Source organism: Pezoporus occidentalis, unplaced genomic scaffold, assembly GCF_034315485.1.
Source record: "Pezoporus occidentalis ecotype Australia unplaced genomic scaffold, CSIRO_AGI_Poc_V1 ctg408, whole genome shotgun sequence".
NCBI classification, from domain to species: Eukaryota; Metazoa; Chordata; class Aves; order Psittaciformes; family Psittacidae; genus Pezoporus; species Pezoporus occidentalis.
This window is the reverse complement of record NW_026915734.1, coordinates 137,358-154,968: the sequence shown is the minus strand read 5'-3', so window position 1 is coordinate 154,968 and position 17,611 is coordinate 137,358. Positions and strand designations below refer to the sequence as shown.

The 17,611-nt window shown below is 63.0% G+C and overlaps 2 protein-coding genes across 2 annotated transcripts; one reads left to right on the top strand and one right to left on the bottom strand.

The window, feature by feature from the left end:
* Positions 1-1,768: 1,768 nt before the first annotated feature.
* Positions 1,769-4,326, top strand: SPAG8 (sperm associated antigen 8). Its single transcript, XM_062633896.1, has 7 exons — positions 1,769-1,897; positions 2,372-2,714; positions 3,402-3,573; positions 3,654-3,699; positions 3,805-3,918; positions 4,026-4,088; positions 4,172-4,326. Exons 1-7 carry the CDS (start codon positions 1,878-1,880, stop codon positions 4,248-4,250), a joined length of 837 nt encoding a protein of 278 aa, XP_062489880.1. The 5' UTR covers positions 1,769-1,877; the 3' UTR covers positions 4,251-4,326.
* Positions 4,327-4,872: 546 nt separating this feature from the next.
* On the bottom strand, positions 4,873-17,158 carry NPR2 (natriuretic peptide receptor 2). Its single transcript, XM_062633921.1, has 22 exons — positions 16,341-17,158; positions 11,454-11,653; positions 11,258-11,371; positions 10,695-10,830; positions 10,513-10,607; positions 10,305-10,437; positions 10,133-10,217; positions 9,901-10,021; positions 8,523-8,597; positions 8,291-8,368; positions 8,047-8,151; positions 7,735-7,806; positions 7,499-7,658; positions 7,270-7,425; positions 7,021-7,189; positions 6,769-6,915; positions 6,492-6,615; positions 6,304-6,372; positions 6,043-6,217; positions 5,872-5,970; positions 5,684-5,775; positions 4,873-5,528 (listed from the first exon to the last, which is right to left on the bottom strand). The coding sequence occupies exons 1-22, from the start codon at positions 17,098-17,100 to the stop codon at positions 5,472-5,474; spliced, it is 3,222 nt and encodes a 1,073-aa protein (XP_062489905.1). The 5' UTR covers positions 17,101-17,158; the 3' UTR covers positions 4,873-5,471.
* Positions 17,159-17,611: the final 453 nt, after the last annotated feature.

Here is a 17,611-nt window from a genome sequence, read left to right as displayed (position 1 = left end):
GGATGGGGGTCCCTGGGGACCCCAAAGAGAAGCTGGGGTTCACTGGGGTGGTGGGGACCCCAAAGAGGGGGTGGGTGTTCCTGGGAAGATGGGGACACCAAAAAATAAGATAGGTTCCCTGTGGAGGTAGGACCCCAAAGAGGAAGTAGGTGCCCATGGGGAGGTGGGTTCCCCAAGAGGGGATGGGGGTCCTTGGGGAGGTGGGAACCCCAGAGAAGGGGTGGGTGTCCATGGAGGGTGGGGACTTCAAAGAAGAACTGGGGTTCACTAGAGAGGTGGGAACCCCAGAGAGGAGCTGGGGGTTCCTGGGGAGGTGGGGACTTCATAGAAAGGCCAAGGATCCACAGTGCATCATCCCGCCAAGCCTACCCAGAGCAATCCCCCAGGATGGGGCATAGGGCAAGAGCCTGCACACGAGGTCAGGGTCCGTACGGCTGCAGCCACGTTTCCTCCTGCGCAGGGTTTATTTTGTCATTCCCCAGGCAGCAGAGGGGTCACAGCCCCATGGGGCCGGGGGGCAGGGGAGCAGCGGCTGTTTTCATTCCTCAGCTGAACGAAGACTATCACAAATGACGCAAGTTCCCAAAAGAGCCGAGCAGGGGGAGTGATGGGGGATGTGTCAGCCAGGAGAGGCAGCCAGATGTGCTCCAGCAGCTGCCGCGCTGCTGCCCCACGGCGATGCTGCCTGCCAGGGTGCAGCCCCGCAGTCATGCCCCCTATACCCCCCTAGAGTGAGTGCACACCCCCAGGCTGGCATTGTTGGGTCCCCGTCCCACACTGTGCTGTGGTGCCTTTGTTGTCCTGTAGTCACCCATGCTGCCTGGCTACGTTTCCGCCTCCCCCAGGGTGTGGCATCCAGGGATGCTGCTGGGATGAGCACCCTGGAGTGGAAGCTGGGGCAGGACACCCCCCTCCAGCATGAGCTGGAGCACTGGTGCAACTCAGCCCAGCCCAGGACACGACCAGCAGCTCTCCACCCTCCCAGCGAACCCCCAGTGCTTGGGACACCCTGACCTCCAGTGGCGTCAGGCCCTGATGCAGTCCCGCTGTGGGGGGCCCCTTTGCTGGAGCCTGAGCTCCAGGCATGTCTCTGCCTCCTCCCCGCAGCTGCGCTGCAGATGGGCTCGCAGCAGCCCCTGCTTGGCCCGGAGCCGAGCGCCCGCAGGGAGGAGCGGTCCCCCTCGGGGGCCCCGGCTGTCCGAGGCCAGAAGGGCCGGGCACATCCCGGCCAGGAAAAACAGAGGCCCCATGGCCAGGCGTGCGGCGGCCCCGTCGGCACACACCGCAGAGAGCTGGAATAACAGCCCTCGTGCCGGAGCCCGCCGTGCGCTATCAAAGGGCCCTTCTTCTGCCTGAAGAACGGGGGCCCAGCGAGGGCTGGCAGCGAGGGGAGCTGCCCCACGCCGTCGGGGGGCACCCACTGCGTCCAGCCAGGGGCTGGGCACATCCCGCCCCATCACCCTGTGTGTGCCCGAATGGTGTTGGGGGATCACTTGGATCAAGCCATGGGGAGCAGTGTGTCCCCAGTGCGGGGCTCGTCCCGCCGGCAGAAGCCGAGCTGTGCCAGCACGGGCACGGTGCCCACCCGGCTTCCACTGGAAGAGCCTCTGGGGCAGGTCCGAGGCACCGGGGCCTTGCGGGAGAGGGGGACACGCACGGACCCATAGCGGGGACAGACCCCGGGGCTGCCATGTGCCTGCACGCCCCTGCCCCGGCCACGCCTCCCTCGAGCAAGACCGCTGCGCTTTGGCCCCGCCCTCTCCCTTCTCTCCGCCAATAGAAGACGCGCGTTCACCCGGCGCCACCAATCAGCTTGCGGAGCGGCCTGTGTTTACGGTCTCCATGGAGACGGAGCAGTTCCTCTCGGTGCAGGCGCCATGGACGGGGCGCCCCACGGGTGGGTGAAAGGACATGGGGTGACCCCCGACGGAGGCGCTTGGAGGGCAGGGGTCTGGGGGGGGCTATGGAGCACTATGGGAATGGGGGGGTAGGAAGTGGGGGGGTCTGGGGTACGGCCTGGGGGGGTGGCTCCTGGGGAGGAGGTAGGGGTAGAGCCTGGGCTGGGAGCTGCGGAGCCCTGGGAGGGGACACGGGGGGCGGAATGGGACATAGTGGGGAGCTGAGCCTGGGCTGGGACACTGGATGGGGGAGAGGGGAATTATTGGGGGGGGGACGACACCTTTCTGAGCGTGGGCACTGCTTCTGAGCCCAAAGGGAGAAGAGTCCCTTGTCCCCCACCCCGGGGTGGGGGTGACACTACGGGGTACCCGGCCTCAGGGTCCTGCCCATGCTGGTGGGGGGCTGCAGGCAGGGCAGGGAGGCTGAAAGATGCACCCCACCGCCTTCCCTCAGGCACTGCCCCCCCTCGCAGGGTGGCTCTGCCAAGCCATATGCACCCTGAGGAGAGGCCACTGTACACAGATGGGGCCCAAAGCCATGTCCTCCTGCCTGAGGTGCCCATGGAGAAGGCTCCGTGTGATGCACTGACAGCCATGACCGAGCTGCCTGCCGAGGCCCTGCCAGCCGTGCCCGGCACGGTGACACCCACCGAGACTGACACGGAACTCTGTGCAGCCGAGCTGCCGCCCTGCCCGGGGAGCTGTGGGGCTTCTGCCTGCGAGGTGCCCTCCACCGTGGTGCTGCAGATGCCTGCACGGCAGCCCCCCAGGCTGGTGCCCCGGGGACGCTGCTTGATCCACAACTGGCAGGAGGAGGTAACTCCTCACCATGGGGGGAAATGTCCCTTCAAAACTCACCCCATCGCATCCCACGTGCTGATCACATGAAGCTCCCTGACCCTGAGCAGCCCCCTCTCTTTAAATAGCTTCCCTTGGCCAAGCTGGAGCTCCCTGGATGACCTTGAGCCCAGCGGGATGGAAAAGGGATGAAATTCAATAGCATAAAACACGGGCAAGAACGTGGGGCGCGATGGTGGGGCTGTGGGAGGAAAGCAGGGAGCTTGCTGCTGGGATGTGGGGATGCCTGCTTGGGCAAGCCAGGCTGGGGGGACATGGGCTAAGCTTTGCTTCAGCCTGGGGATCCCATAGTTTGCTCAAGTGCAATAAGAGCACTTGTCCTACATCAGGGCCCAAGCCACAGATGCCCCCACTCCTGCTTTCCCAGTGAGCTGGCTTGAAGGACCATTCCTTCCTTCCCCTCTTTTTGCAGCTCATGCCTCTGGGATTGCTCCCAGGTCCTGTCAGGCATCTGCCTGCATGGCACAGCCTCAGTTATAGGGCACTGCCCCAGACTGCAGCTGCTCAGCAGGAGGGGGGTGATGACCTCACCTCCCAACCCTGCACGGAGTCCCCAGTGGATTACCAAAAGCCTAAAAGCCAAGAGCGGGCACTGCAGGGTGGGCTCCTGCCCCCCTTCCCACAGCTTCCACCATCACTCTACAGAGAGCCACGAACCATCTGGATATCGTGCAAGGGCAGGAGCAGGGCAGTGAGGGCTTCATCCACCGGCACGGCCATCCCAGGCTGCTGTACCACCATCACCTCCCTGGGCCCAACAACAGCACCACCATGGACACCTACTGCCCGCCACATAGTGTCCTGATGCTGGGACAGGGTGAGGCTGAGCCCTGTGACCCCCAGAAGTCAGCAAGGGGATCAAAGCTGTGGGGCTCATGGCACCTTTTCCTCTCACAGGGCGGCGTGAGGCCATGCTGAAGGCCATGCTTTACCATAAATACAGGTGAGTCTGCATCCCTAAGTGCATGGCCATGACTTAGAGGAGGGGACCCTGCTGTGGCTGGGAGAGGCCCCAGCACTGAAGGGTGCAGGGTCTGCTCTGCCGCAGGGAAGAGATGCTGAAGAAGATCTCTCCCCCCGGATGCCCATGGAGTCAACATCTGTCACGCACCAGGATTACCAACCCAAGGGTTGCCTGTCCGCACCATCGCCCCCCTCCCAGGTACAGGCAGGGGACAGCCCCCTGACCCCCCAGCTTGTGGCAGCCCCCAGTGAGCCTGCAAGGCTCCCGTGTCCTCCTGGACATGCCATGCCCCTGTCCACTTGCAGCCTCATGACTACTTCACAGAGCAGCCCTGCAGCTTCTGGCTGGAGCAAGCCCGCAGCCTCACTGTAAGCCCCCCCCGGCACCCTTGCCTGCCAGCACTCAGAGGGCTCGGCTGCTGATCGGGACCTCTCCACTTCCCCCCCTCCAGGGTGTCACCAGCATCCGCAGCGGTGACAGCCCCTTTGCGAAGGACGCATCCTTCTCCACTCCCATCACTGAGTCCCTAGACCAGCCCCCGCCCTGCGCCCTGCTGACCAGCCGGCTACAGTCCCACAAGCAATAAATATATTGGGGTACGGGTGTTCTCGGCCTCCTTTCTGCCCCAGGGTTGTCCTCAGGCTGGGTGTTTGGAGGGGGAGCACCGTGTTCCCAGCATCCCGTGGGGCCATGCAGTGCAGGCACTGGGACACCCTCCATCCCCTCCGCACATCACTGGTACCCCAAAACACACTGTGGCCCTTGTGCAGGGAGGGAGAGCCCCTGGCACAGCCCCATCCCCTGGGACGCGCCCTCTTCCAGTTCCCCAGCGGGTGACACACGGTCCCCATCCCAATCCCCAGGCACAGGTGGGTTCCAGTAAGAGGCGGCTGCGGCGCTTCCAGATCATGAGCTCAGCGGAACGCACTGCAGCCCTCAGGCCAAAGCAAACCCCGCCGCACCGGCCCTGCCCTCCCAGCACCGCCCCGAGCCCTCGCCAGCCGCAGCCGCCCGGTGCCGGCCGCCCCTGCCCGGCCCCCCCCCAGGATGCTCCCTGCATCCATCGCCATCCCAGGCTCAGCTCCATGCTCGGGGGTGTCCCGTGTCCCTCACCACCGTGGGCAGAGCGAAGCAGAGGTCTGGGCACAGAGAGATTTGGGGAAGTTTGTATTTCCACAAAATAGTTTGCAGCGACTCCTATATTTACACCTGGGGGGGGGGGGGGGGGGTATTTACATGACCCGGTGGGGTTATATACAGGGGAGGGGAAGACTGGGGAAAGGAGGGGGGGGAGCCGCAGCATTGAAGCATGCCCTGGCCAAGGGATCAGACCCAGCAGGAGCCCCTGTATCCCCCTCCCCGGGTAGGGGGTGACATGGGCACAACTTCTGCCGGGGGGGCCAGGTACTGAAAAGAGATGGCAAAGTGCCTGCGGGGCAGCCAGGCCCCGGGAGAGGCTCAGAGCCAGCTGAGCCATAGGGCAGAGGGAAGGGAAAGCAGGGATAGAGGGTCCCCCGGGCTGGATCGCAGCAGAGGCTGCAGGGGGAACTGGTCTTTGCTGGTGCCAATGGAGGGGGCCAGGCAATGCCGTGGCCGCAGGCCCCCTGTGCCTAAGCCCTGCTGAAGCAGGGGGGCTGCAGTGCGTGTATGGGGGCTACAGTGATGGAGGGTGCCGGTGTATCCCAGGGGTCCAGGCACCGGGAATTGTTGGTTGCCCCATCAGGGCTGGGGCTCTGCCACTGCCACCAGGCTCAGATGGGGTCTTTCCTCTCACCCAGCAGCCAGTATGTCCGCATCTTCCCCTTGCCCTGGGGATGGAGGGGATGCTGAGACCCTCCCCACCTCCAGTGCTTGGTCCTTGGGTACAATCTCCAGCACCGAGGGGCACAAGGGGTCCCAGCCCCAACCCACCCACCCTGTGGCAGGAAGCGCTGTCACCCCACCGGTGTCCCTGCGCCCTCACCTTCATCTCCACATCCCCACGCAGCTCCAGCTCGAAGCAGCCAAACTCATCCAGGACCTCCTTGGTAGTGGATGATACGTGGATCTTCAGGGCTGGTTGGCACAAAGGGACAAAAAGAGACATGACTGGGTCTGGAAGCGGGGCATGATGTGCAGCACTGAACCCCATCCGCCTTCCCCATGGCTCACCCTGTCCATTGGACTCCATGCGAGATGCGGTGTTCACTGTATCCCCAAATAGGCAGTACCGTGGCATCTTCAATCCCACCACCCCAGCACACACAGGACCTGTGGGCACAGGGATGCTCGTGGCTGCTGCAGGGCAGACGGATGCCCCCCGGCTGCGGCACCAGCGCTCACCGGTGTGCACGCCGATGCGCAGCCGCAGCTGGTCATTGGGACGGTGCCGGATCTTGAAGGTTTTAACAGCCTCAAGGAGGGCCAGGGCCATGCGGACAATCTCACGGGCGTGCAGCTTCCCGTTGCGCACCGGCAGCCCCGACACCACCATGTAGGCATCCCCAATAGTCTCCACCTGCGGGGTCAAGGGCAGCAGGTATACCCCAGGCTCCTCGCTGCCTGCCTCACTCTGGGGGCTGAGCTTGCTGGTATCCCCCTCACCTTATAGACGTCAAAGTTGTCGATGATGGCATCGAAGCACGTGTAGAGATCGTTCAGCAGTGTCACAACCTGGTGAAGCAAGGGTGCATGTGGGGCTGGGAGTCGGCATGTCCCCCCCTGCCCCAGCAACGGCACTGCCAGGGTATGAGCCCCCATGCCAGGGCTGCCCCCCCAAGCCCTGCTCTCACCTGCATGGGAGTGCTCTCTGCCGAGAGGGCAGTGAAGCCCACGATGTCGCTGAAGTAGATGGTGACACTGTCAAAAGCCTCAGCCCGCACCGTCTCCCCACGTTTCAGCTGCTCTGCCACAGAGCTGGCAACGACAGCGGGTGACGATGGCAAGCTCCCACCACAACCCCATTCCCTCTGCACCCCTTGCATCCGTCTCCATGCATCCCAGCAGCGGATGCATGCTGACCCCACAACAACCCCAGACCCGCACACTCCCATCTCTCCCCCCTCTCACTGGGGCAGAATCTGGTAGAGGAGGTTCTCTGCCTTGCGCTTCTCCTCCAGGTAGGCCTGCGTCCGCTCCTCCACCAGCTTCTCCAGGTTGTTGGCATACTGCTCCATGCGCGACAGCAGGTTGTCCAGGATGCTGGTGCTGCCCTCCCTGCCGGGGTACAGTCAGTGGCACCATGGGAAGCCCCCAGCCACAGCCCCATGGCCATCCCTGCTCCCCCCACAGGGCCACCCTGCCCATTCACCAGCCACCCACTTGTTGAATCTACGGATGAAGATCTTGATCTGGCTGAAGTCGGGGCGCTCAGCCGGGTCCTGCGCCCAGCAGCGCTCCATCAGCACCGCCAGCTCCTCACTGTGCACCCCGATGTCGATGGAGGGCCGGAAGAACGGCTTCTGGCTGTTACGCACCTTCTGCACGATCTCTGCAGGGGGCAGCCAATAGTGAGCGCTGCAACCACCCCAGCAGGGATGGGACCACCCCACACCTTCCCCCCATGCCCACCTTTGGGGCTCAGGTCCATGCCCTCGATGTAGAAGGGGCCGTTGCGCAGCGCAACCTCCTGCACGATGATGCCGAAGCTGTAGACATCAGCTTTCTGCATGCCTGGGGTGGGCAGGCGCCCCTTCTGCAGCAGCTCTGGGGCTGTCCACAGCTTCTCTGGTGGGACACAGCCATGGAGTGGTGAGACAGGGCCACCCCACCCCCCTGGTCCCCATGAGCAGCCACTCACTGGCATAGAGGGCATGAGTGTCCTCGCCGTCGCAGGGCGAGCGGAAGCTGGCCAGCCCGTAGTCAGTGATCTTCAGCACGAAGCGGCTGTCCACCACGCAGTTGGATGACTTGAGGCTGCCGTGGTGGCCGATGATGCTGTTGTGCAGGAAGGCCATTCCCTGGGATGGACAGACAGGGTGAAGACGGCATCCCTCAGAGGCATCCCTCAGCCCTTTACGCGCCTTGCTTGGGTACCTTGACGATGTCATTGATGAGGGAGTGGCGGAACATCCAGTCCAGGTTGATGCTCTCATTCTCCAGGACATCCTGGAGAGTGGACCCCAGTTCAGTGGGATGGTGGCACTGCTATCAGCCCCACAAGCACCCATCTGCAGGGGGGCTCTGCAGCACCAATCCCCTCCCCTCCATCTCTGACTTCTTTTTGGGCACCTCTGCTGAGAGTCTTATGGGGCTTGTGTGGCCACCAACGTCTACAGCCCTGTCTCCAATGCCCAGCCCACCCAGCTCACCCAGCAGTGTCACCCAGTGCCCCTCAATTTCCCCTACCTGCAGGCTGCCCCGCGGGCAGTACTCAGTGACAATGCAGATGTTGGGGGGGTCAATGCATGCCCCAATGAAGCGGGTAAGGTGGTTGAACTGGATGTCCCGCATCTGCACATGGAAGCAGAGCCCAGACGGGCTTGAGGTCAGATGGGACGGGCTGCTGCTCCCACCAGAACCACCCCACAGCCAGGACCAGCCCCTGCACCCACAAGCAGGGCGCCCACCCGAGCCCAGACCCCAAACCTACGTGTTTCAGCTCAAAGAGCACCTGCCGCGTCAGCTCTATGCGCTTCTTGTTGATGTGCTTGATGGCCACCACATTGCCCTGGGGTACAGGGATGGGAGGAAGAGGCAGGGTTTGGGGAGGGATGGAAAGTGTCAGCATCTGGCAGGGCAGCGGTACAGCCATGGGAAAGAACCCCATTAGGGTTGGGAAGGGTTTAGGGGGGGTGGCTCAGTTCCCTGCCTGCTGCACTGACCTTGAAGTGGCCGGTGTTGGCAAAGATCTGGTACTTGCCATGGCTGGTCATGAGGGAGCCGTAGCTGGAGCCACGCTGTGAGGAAGGAGGGGGTTAGCAATGGGCATGCTAGGCTGGGGGGGTGCATGCAAGGGATGGTGCAGGACAAGCTCTGCATGCTCTGTAGGGAGGGTGAAGACTTTAGAATCATAGAATCACAGAATAGTTAGGGTTGGAAAGGACCTTAAGATCATCAAGTTCCAACCCCCCTGCCATGGGCAGGGACACCTCACACTAAAACATATCACCCAAGGCCTCGTCCACCCTGGCCTTGAACACTGCCAGGGATGGAGCATTCACAACTTCCCTGGGAAAACCATTCCAGTGCCTCACCACCCTCACAGTAAAGAACTTCCTCCTTATATCCAATCTAAACTTCCCCTGTTTAAGTTTTAACCCATTACCCCTTGTCCTGTCACTACAGTCCCTAATGAAGAGTCCCTCCCCAGCATCCCTATAGGCCCCCTTCAGATACTGGAAGGCTGCTATGAGGTCTCCACGCAGCTTCTCTTCTCCAGGCTGAACAGCCCCAACTTTCTCAGCCTATCTTCATACGGGAGTTGCTCCAGTCCCCTGATCATCCTCGTGGCCTCCTCTGGACTTGTTCCAACAGTTCCATGTCCTTTTTATGTTGAGGACACCAGAACTGCACACAATACTCCAGGTGAGGTCTCACAAGAGCAGAGCAGAGGGGCAGGATCACCTCCTTCGACCTGCTGGTCACCCTCCTTTTGATGCAGCCCAGGATGCAGTTGGCTTCTGGGCTGCGAGTGCACACTGAAGCCAGCTCATGTTCATTTTCTCATCAACCAACACCCCCAAGTCCTGCTCCACAGGGCTGCTCTGAATCTCTTCTCTGCCCAACCTGTAGCTGTGTCTGGGATTGCTCTGACCCAGGTGTAGGACCTTGCACTTGGCATGGTTAAATTTCATGAGGTTGGCATCAGCCCACCTCACAAGCTTGTCAAGGTTGAGGTATGGTGTGCTGCAGGGGATGTAGGGAATGGATAAGAGTGGCCATGTAGGGGAAGACTCCGCAGGGGTTTGATGCGGTATGCTGCTCCGTAGGGGTTTCGCAGCTATGTAGGGGATGGATCAAGAGTGGCTCTGCAGGGATGCACGGTCATGGACGGGATGGATAAAGTGCAGCTCTATAGGGAGGGCATGGAGGGCTACGTAGGGATGGAGGACTGTATGAGGGATGGATGCAATGGGGGTTGTGGCTCTGAAGGTGATGGAGGGCAGTGTACGGGATGACAGGGTAGGAGTGTTGCACAGGAAGGAAGGGCAGCACAGGGGCAGAGGCAGGAGGAGAGGTGCCGCAGGCTGCAGCTCTCACCAGAGACAGGGTGAGCCGGCTGCCCGCTGTCTTGTGGTACCGCTCAGGGCTCCCAAACTGCAGCTCATCCCAGCGGATCCTCCACAGCATGCTGGCAAGCTCCTTCTCCAGCATCAACTTCCTGTAGGCACATGGGGGCTCAGGGACCTCATATCCCCCCTGCCCTGCCTGCTCCCAACCAGGCTGAGAGGTGTCTGGTACCCAAGCAAAGGGTCCCACAGACCCAACTGACCTGAAGATGAGGAAGCTGGAGATGCCAAACATGACAAAGGTGAGGCCGGTGCCCAAAGCCACAATGGCCAGCATGGAGAGTGGGGCTGCAGGCAGGAGGGGATATCAGCATGGCCCAGCTGCCCTGCATGCACACGGAAGGGTGCTGGGGACAGAGGGATGTTGAGACCCACTTTTATCACAGGAAGGGTCATCCACATCGAAGACACAGGGTGGGTTGTCCAAGGGGGGAGCCCCCTTCACCCAGGGGATGGGTCGTCCCAGCCAGTGTATCTGCTTCTCCACACCTGAGTAGTGCCCCACAACCTATGGCAGAGAGAGCTAAGCCCCACCATGTCCCCAGCATCCCAGCATCCCGCAGGATCCCAGTGTGGTCCCCACCTCGTACTGCCCGGTCTTGGGGTCGCTCATGGCCCATAGGTTGAAGTCAGTGTCCCGGTCATTGTTGCTGTCCATGCTCACCAGCCCTGTCACCCCTGCAGGACAAGCAAGAGCCAAGGTGGGACAAGGACTACAAGAGCTCGGTGGTACCCACAGCCTGTGTGCCCCTTTCCCACCGTTACCCTGGAACTTGCGGTCCCGCATCTTCTCGATGATGTGTGTGGCGTTCTTCTTGGAGCCGCCCTCCCGCAGGGTCTCATTCAGCACCATGGCATACAGCAGCATCCCGTCATAGAAACACCCCGCCACCAGGTTCATCTGACAGGAGAACCTCACCATACCCATATGCACACAGGAGCCCCCCACACCCAGGACCCGCACACCAGGGCCATGCACCCACTCCATAACCCCACACCAGGGTCAACAGGCACCCTGTGGAGATCATAGAATGGTTTAGGTTGGAAGGGACTTTAAAGCTCATCCAGTTCCAACCCCCTGGGATGGGCAGGGACACCTCACACTAGAGCAGGTTGCTCCAAGCCCCGTCCAGTCCAGCCTTGAACACTGCCAGGGATGGGGCATCTACAACTAAATGACAGTGGACGGCAGTGCCTGTGGCTGTTCCCATCTGGGACAGCCCTTCCTGCATTGCCCATGGCTGCATCCCACCCTCTGCATACTGGTGATGTACCACAGCCCCACGCAGAGGATCCCACCACCCCATCACACAGCGGGACTCACTCACCAGGGAGTAGTTGAGCTGCACCCCGAACTTCTGCTTAGCCCGCAGGATGAGCTGGGTTTGGAACTGCTGGTACTCCGGGTTCTGGGGCTCGTAGTAGGTGATCACGAGCACCATCTGCAACCGAGCACAGCACCCGGTTCACACACCACAACCGGGAGGAGGGGTCCCTGTCCCCAGGCTGGTGTGTGCCCCTCACCTGGAAAGCCTCCCGCAGCTCTGAGTCCTGTCCCGGGCTCTGCTGCCACGGCTTGAAGGCATCACGGGCCGAGTCGCCCCGCAGGCTCTCCCCGAAGACATCCAGGTAGAAGAAGACGTAGTCACCATTGGTGAGGTTCTCCTGCTGTGCCAGCTGCATGATCTGCCGCAGCATCTCCGGTGGCCCACAGAGGTACACCACTGCCGGATGGAGGTGGGGCATCAGGAGGGTGATACCCCATCCTGGGGCAGATATGGAGCACGATGCTTTCCTATGGGGTAGGATGCTTTCCCATGGGGTGGGATGCTCCCATGGGGTGGGATGCTTTCCCCTGGAGCAACAGGGCAGACCAACCCTGGAGGCACACTCAGTGCCTGTGGCAAGGATGGAGCAGGCAGATGGGGCAGTATTCGGCTCACCACCTCCTCATGCCACACACCCCATGGCCTCAGACACATCACCCTTGCTGGCCCTGACCTACTCCTGCGCCATCAGCCACCTTATGCTGAAGGGGAGAAGGAGAACAGAGGGAACCATTGCTGCAAAACATGAGGCAGACATCCCACACACAGACTCCCAATACCCTGCTCCACCAAAGGCCAGCCGGGGGATGCCTCCCCTTGGCATCACCTCCCCATCTGCTCCCAGCCCCACTGAGGGGCCCGGGGGGGGGAGGCCGGAGAGGCGCCGGAGGCCCCTGGGGAGCACGGTCTGAGCAACAGGACAAGCCCATGTTTGGGTTTGTGGCCGGCCAGCCGTGCGGCAGGAATGCGCAGGTTCGCGGATTCCAGCACCTTTGGCGGCCGCAGCGCTAATTGGAAACAGAGCATCTCACTGCTGTGACCCACACGGCAAGGGGGTGCCCGGGCCCCGGCCGCCTGCCCCCCATGTCCCCATCCACTGCTGGGGGCTCAAACAGCCCCGGCGCGATGCCCACCCCTGTGCTGCATAGGGGCAGCGTGGGGCTGGCACAGGGCACCACGGGCTGTGGGAACGGGCGCCCGAGGGTGTCCAGAACCCCCCCGAGCAGGGGCCCTCCCTGCCCTTGCGGAGGATCCTGCCACTGCCTCCTCCCTCCCCCCGGAAAACCAGGGCCCCCGCTCCAGCCATCCTGGCTGGGAACCCGGGATTGAGCAACGGAGGAGGCGGCGGCGGCGGGTGCGGGAGGAATGTCACACTTGGGCGCTGGCCCCGGCGCACAGCCCTTCTCCATAGGGCCCAGGGCTGGAGCACCAGGAGGGCTGGGGACAGTGGGGAAGCCCCACGCCATGCGATGGGGTCCCTGCTGCTGGAGGGCGCCCGGCCACGCAGGCAGCAGTGCCGGCAGGTCGGTCACCCACGGGGGCTGGAGTGGGAGAAGGGACCCAGCACAGCCACCATGGGCATAGGAAACCCACAGCGAGGTGGGGAGATGATCGTGGGCATGGGGGAAGAGGTAAATCACAGCAGCTTGGGCTGTGCATGAGCAAAAACCCCGTTCCAGGGTCTGAAATGGCTTCCCTGTGAGTGCTGTAGTGCTTCAAATAAACACTCCCACCTTGCACACTTGGCTGGTCCTGCAGCCAGCACTGTGCCATGCCCACGTCTCTCAGCCGGGATGGGCACCTCAGCATCATCCCACCATCCGGAAGCCGAGGGTCCCCCTGTGGGGACACAGCCCGGTACCCTCCACATCCCATCGCAGGCACTGGGGAAGGCCGTGGAGCCGCAGCAGCTGGTGGCAGATGGTGGGCACCGGGGGCAGGCAGCCCCAGCCGCGGTGGCGGCGGCACAAACCCGCCCGGTCAGAGGCCACCGAGCGAGGAGGGGGGGGGCTGGCGCCAGCGTGGATCCCTAGGGACAGGTTTCAGGAGCCACACAGAAGGGAAGGGTCAATGCTTGAGGCTCTCGGTGACACCAGCAGCTTCATCCCTGCCTGCTCATACACCCCGCAGGGACTGGGAATGGCCAAAGGCAGCCCCAGCATCACCAAGGACAAGGGGAATGAGGTCCTGTGAGGCTGGGGTGCAGGCAGCCCACAGGCATTTGTTTAAGGGGTGCCCATGATGCATGGGGATGGGCAGGACCATGAGTGTGCAGACAGAGTGGCAAGGCACTACCTGATCCCTGCATGGTGGAAGATAACCCTAAAGGGAGGGTAAATCCTGGGTTTATATAGCTAATCCCAGTTATGAGCAGCCCCATCAGTACAGGGCCCCAGCCCAGCGTCTGCCCTATGCCCACAGGGACTGCAGGGGTGAGGACTGCACGCACTCCCCTCTCAATGGCAGCACCCAGCCATCCCCCAGGCAGGGACCTGGGCTCTGCAGGCAGATGCTCTGGTAATTCCCTCAGCCACAGCTCTAATTATATCAGTGCTTTCACAAGTGGCAGGAGGGACGTGGGCCCCTGCACGTCGCACAGGCACTGCTGAGAGGGGCAATGGGAAGCGCGATGTACCCACATCCCCCTGTGCCTCTATAGAATATCAGGGACTGGCAGCACTGGGGGCACACAGTGGGGCAAGGAAGTGGCTTCCCCCTGGAAAAGTTTCCCAAACTCCTGCCCACCCATGGGAGAAGGAAGGTGATGCCAAGAGGGGCAAATGCTGTGTCACTGGACACGGATGTGGTTGTGACCAAAGCTCCTGCTTCCCCCTTCATGCTACGCCACACAGAGGTGGGCAACCCTGGGATGCTCTTGCAGGTCCCCACTCCCTGCCCTGTATCTCAGTTCAGGAAACCACCCAACATCAGCATCGCAGCCCTCAGCACCCACCCCGTGGGGCCAAGCACCCAGCCCCACATCCTGCCCCATCTCTGGGTGCCCAGACTCCCCCGCAGCCCAGGTCTTTGCCCACACTCGGCTTCCTTCCCCACCAGCCACAACCCTCTGCCTGCACCAGGAGGGATCGATTCCCATCAGGGTGATTTACAGCACCAAGCCGGAAACGTTCACGGGAATCACTGATTTCAGACTTTTTCCCTGCACGATCCTTTGCCCCCATCCCACATGGCTCCAAGGCTGGTGACAGTGCATGCGGGCAACTTCCATCCCAGTCCCTCAGCCAAGTGAATGAGGGGCAGCCACAAGCTGCTCATCTCCCGCAGACCGCCATGGGATGCTCAGACATGGAGAACCCGGTCTAGCACCCCGAAGCGCCCCAGCCACAGCTCCCAGCCTGAACCATGTCTCCCACTGGCTCATCTGGCTCCACTCATCCCAGCTCAATGTCCTTCTTAATGACACAGCATCTCAGGATCCATTAAGAAGCATCGCAGAGCGGCTGGCTCCGGGATCAATACCCCGCTCATCAATAATGAACGAGCATCAGGCTGCCCTTTCTCTCCAGCTGCCTTCGTAAGCCCCTCCATTTCCTCCCGCTCCCAATATAGCCGCCCTCCTGGGGCTCTCAACAGGCCCTGGATTGATGCACCCATCCATCAGCAGGGTGGGGCCATGCCCAGCCCCATCTGTGGGGCACAGAGGGGATGGGCACAGTGTGGGTGCATGGGCCTGGCATGGCCACCTCAGCCCCAGGCATAACCATGGCCAGCACTGCCCTTCAGACGGCCACGTCCACACCATCACCTTCAGCCTCTGAGGAGGTGGCTGCGTCCTGCTTGCCCGTGGGACGCCCTGTTCCTGCTAACACAGAGGGTAAGGTGGCCCCAGCACCCTTCACATCGCATGTCCCACATAGGGCAGGGTCATCACCCAGCACAGGGTGACTGGGTAACGGGGCAGGGAGGGGGACACCATGGCTCCCACCCTCCCCTGGGTCCCCCAGTTGGCACTGGGGCAGCCCAGGGGTCTTGGGTCCTGCCTTGCCCCCCTTCTGCACTCACCTCCCTATGCAGGTCCCACTGCTCCCCCAGCCCCACTGTGAGAAAATGTGCCCATCCTTCACTGCTTTGCCCACCCTGCCTATGCCCCACATGGGTTCTACCGTGCCCTCAGCCCATCCTCATGCCCCACATGGGCCACTCTGCGCTCCCAGCCCTTCTCTGTGCCCCACATAGGTCCCACTATGCCCCCAGACCTTTGCTGTGCCCCACAAGGGTATCACTCTGCCCACTCCCTTCTGCACCCCATATGGGTCCCTTCACATCGTCGGCCCCTTGCTGTGCCCCACGCAGGTCTGCTGCGTCCTCAGACCCTGACGGTGCCCCACAAAGGTGCCACTGTCTCTTTAGCCTGTTGCTGCACCACACATGGATCCTGCTGCGTCCCTATCCCCTCCCTGTGCCCCACAAGGATCTCACTGCCCTCTTAGCCCTTTGCTGTGCCCTACACGGATCTCAATGCCCCCCTACCCCCTTGCTACACCCCAGATGGGTCCCACTGCCCCTCTGACCCCTTTCTGTCCCCCATTGTGCTCTCAGTTCCTCGCTGTATCTTGCACAGGTCCATTGTGTTCCCATCCCTTTGCTGTACCCCAGATGCGTCCCACTATACCCTCAACTTCTTGCTGTACCGCACATGTGCTCCACAGCACCCCAATCCCTTCGCTGCACCCCAGGCAGGTTCCACTGCACCCCCAGCCAGTTGATGTACCTTATGTGTGCCACACCGCACCCCAGTCCCCCCACTGTGACCCACATGGGTCCCACCACATCCCTATCCCCTCCCGTGCCCCACACGGGTTGCATCACACCCTTATCCCCCCACCGTGCCCCACACCAGTCCCCCCGCACCCCCACCTCCCAGCTGTGCCCCACACAGCTCCCACCACATCCTCAGCCCCTCGCTGTGCCCCACGGACGATTTTGCCTCCCCTCCGCCTCGGATCCCTGTTGCAGTTCCCCTGCGGGGACCCCCTCCTCTCACTCTCCCCCCCCCCAGGCTTTCAGCCTCATCCCGAGTGGGGTCCCCCCAAAGCCGCTCCCTCCCCACAGCCCCACGCACCGCGCCCGTTGGCTTTGATGAAGTGCACGGCGGTGTCGGGGCCGCCCTCGTCGGGGGAGTAGATGTGGTGGCGCACGGTGAGGTTGCTGCCGTCCTGCAGCTCCTGGTACACACCCTCGACGGTAAAGTAGTAGGGTCTGTCGTCGGTCTTGCGGTCCACGTAGAGGAGGACGGCGCGGGTGCTCCAGTTGAAGTGAGCATGGAGGTGGGAGACGAAGGCGCCCAGTTTAGGGGCCGAGGGCCCGGTACGCACCGTCGTGCTGTAGTGCTCCCGTTTGCGGCTGAAGCCGGCCGCCACCGCCCCGCCGGTGATGAGCGGCAGCCGCCAGTGCGACGCGAAGCGCCCCACGGACGCGGCCGGGTACACGCAGCCCGGCCCGAAGAGGACGTCGGGGTCGTGGTAAAGCTTCAGGTCGACGGCGTTGAGCGGTGCCACGTACTCGGAGCAAGCGCCCTCCAGCTCCGAGCTCATGAACTCGACGCGCACCGAGAAGGGCCGCGGCAGGAGCGGCGGCTCGCCCCGCTCCAGCGCCTCCAGCGCCAGGCTCAGCGCCGGCCCCACTCGCGGCCAAGCCCACGCGTAGCTCACGTTGCGCTCCGGTAGCACCACCGCCACCGTCAAGTTGGCCGCCGAAGCCGCCCCGTCGGGGGTCGCCGCCCGCCGCCCCGCTCCCGGTGCCGCTCCCGCCGGCAGCGACACGGGCAGCAGCGGCAGCAGCAGCAGCAGCGCCGCCGGCAGCAGCGGCAGCAGCGGAGCCATGGGCCGCGCTGCCTCCTCCGCCGCCCGCGGCTCCTGCGCCAGCCGCCTGCTCCCTCCTTCCCCCCCCCCCCCCCCCGGCGGCACCGCCCCGGGCCGGCCAGCGCCCTCTGCCGCCGGGCCCCGCCCGGCCGGACGGCACGGGGATGGGCGGCACCGCGGGGCGGGGGGACACGGGGGGCGGTGTCCCCAGAGGAGGAGGGGGGGGTCCGGGGGAGGGGTTAGCTGGATGGGGGGCACCGGTTGGGGAGGAAAAGGGGGGGGGGTGATCGCTCTCCGGTGGAGGGGATGGGGAGCGGGGTGGGGGTCCCCGAGGGGCGAGGTCACTGAGGGGGGTCTCAGGTCCGGAGGTCCCCAGCTGTGTGGGATTGAGGAGGAGGTGCTGAGGCTCTATAGGGGATCTATAGAAGGGTGGTGGCGGGGGGGCAGCTGGGTTCGGCATGTCCGCAGTTCGTGGGGGACTGTGGAAGGGCATCTCTGCTCCGGGGACGTCCAGCAAGGAACAGTTCGGTAG

What these genes read in the sequence shown, in the direction of transcription:
- SPAG8 (XM_062633896.1), top strand. Translation starts at nt 1,878, where the DNA reads ATGGACGGGGCGCCCCACGG. An exon ending in ATGGACGGGGCGCCCCACGG is followed by an intron (nt 1,898 to 2,371) that starts GTGGGTGAAAGG and finishes CCCCCCTCGCAG; the next exon opens with GGTGGCTCTGCCAAGCCATA. An exon ending in ATGCTTTACCATAAATACAG is followed by an intron (nt 3,700 to 3,804) that starts GTGAGTCTGCAT and finishes GCTCTGCCGCAG; the next exon opens with GGAAGAGATGCTGAAGAAGA.
- NPR2 (XM_062633921.1), bottom strand. Translation starts at nt 17,100, where the DNA reads ATGGCTCCGCTGCTGCCGCTGCTGCCGGCGGCGCTGCTGCTGCTGCTG. An exon ending in TGCTCTTTGAGCTGAAACAC is followed by an intron (nt 8,152 to 8,290) that starts GTAGGTTTGGGG and finishes TTCCATGTGCAG; the next exon opens with ATGCGGGACATCCAGTTCAA. An exon ending in GTGGGGATGTGGAGATGAAG is followed by an intron (nt 5,529 to 5,683) that starts GTGAGGGCGCAG and finishes CTCCATCCCCAG; the next exon opens with GGCAAGGGGAAGATGCGGAC.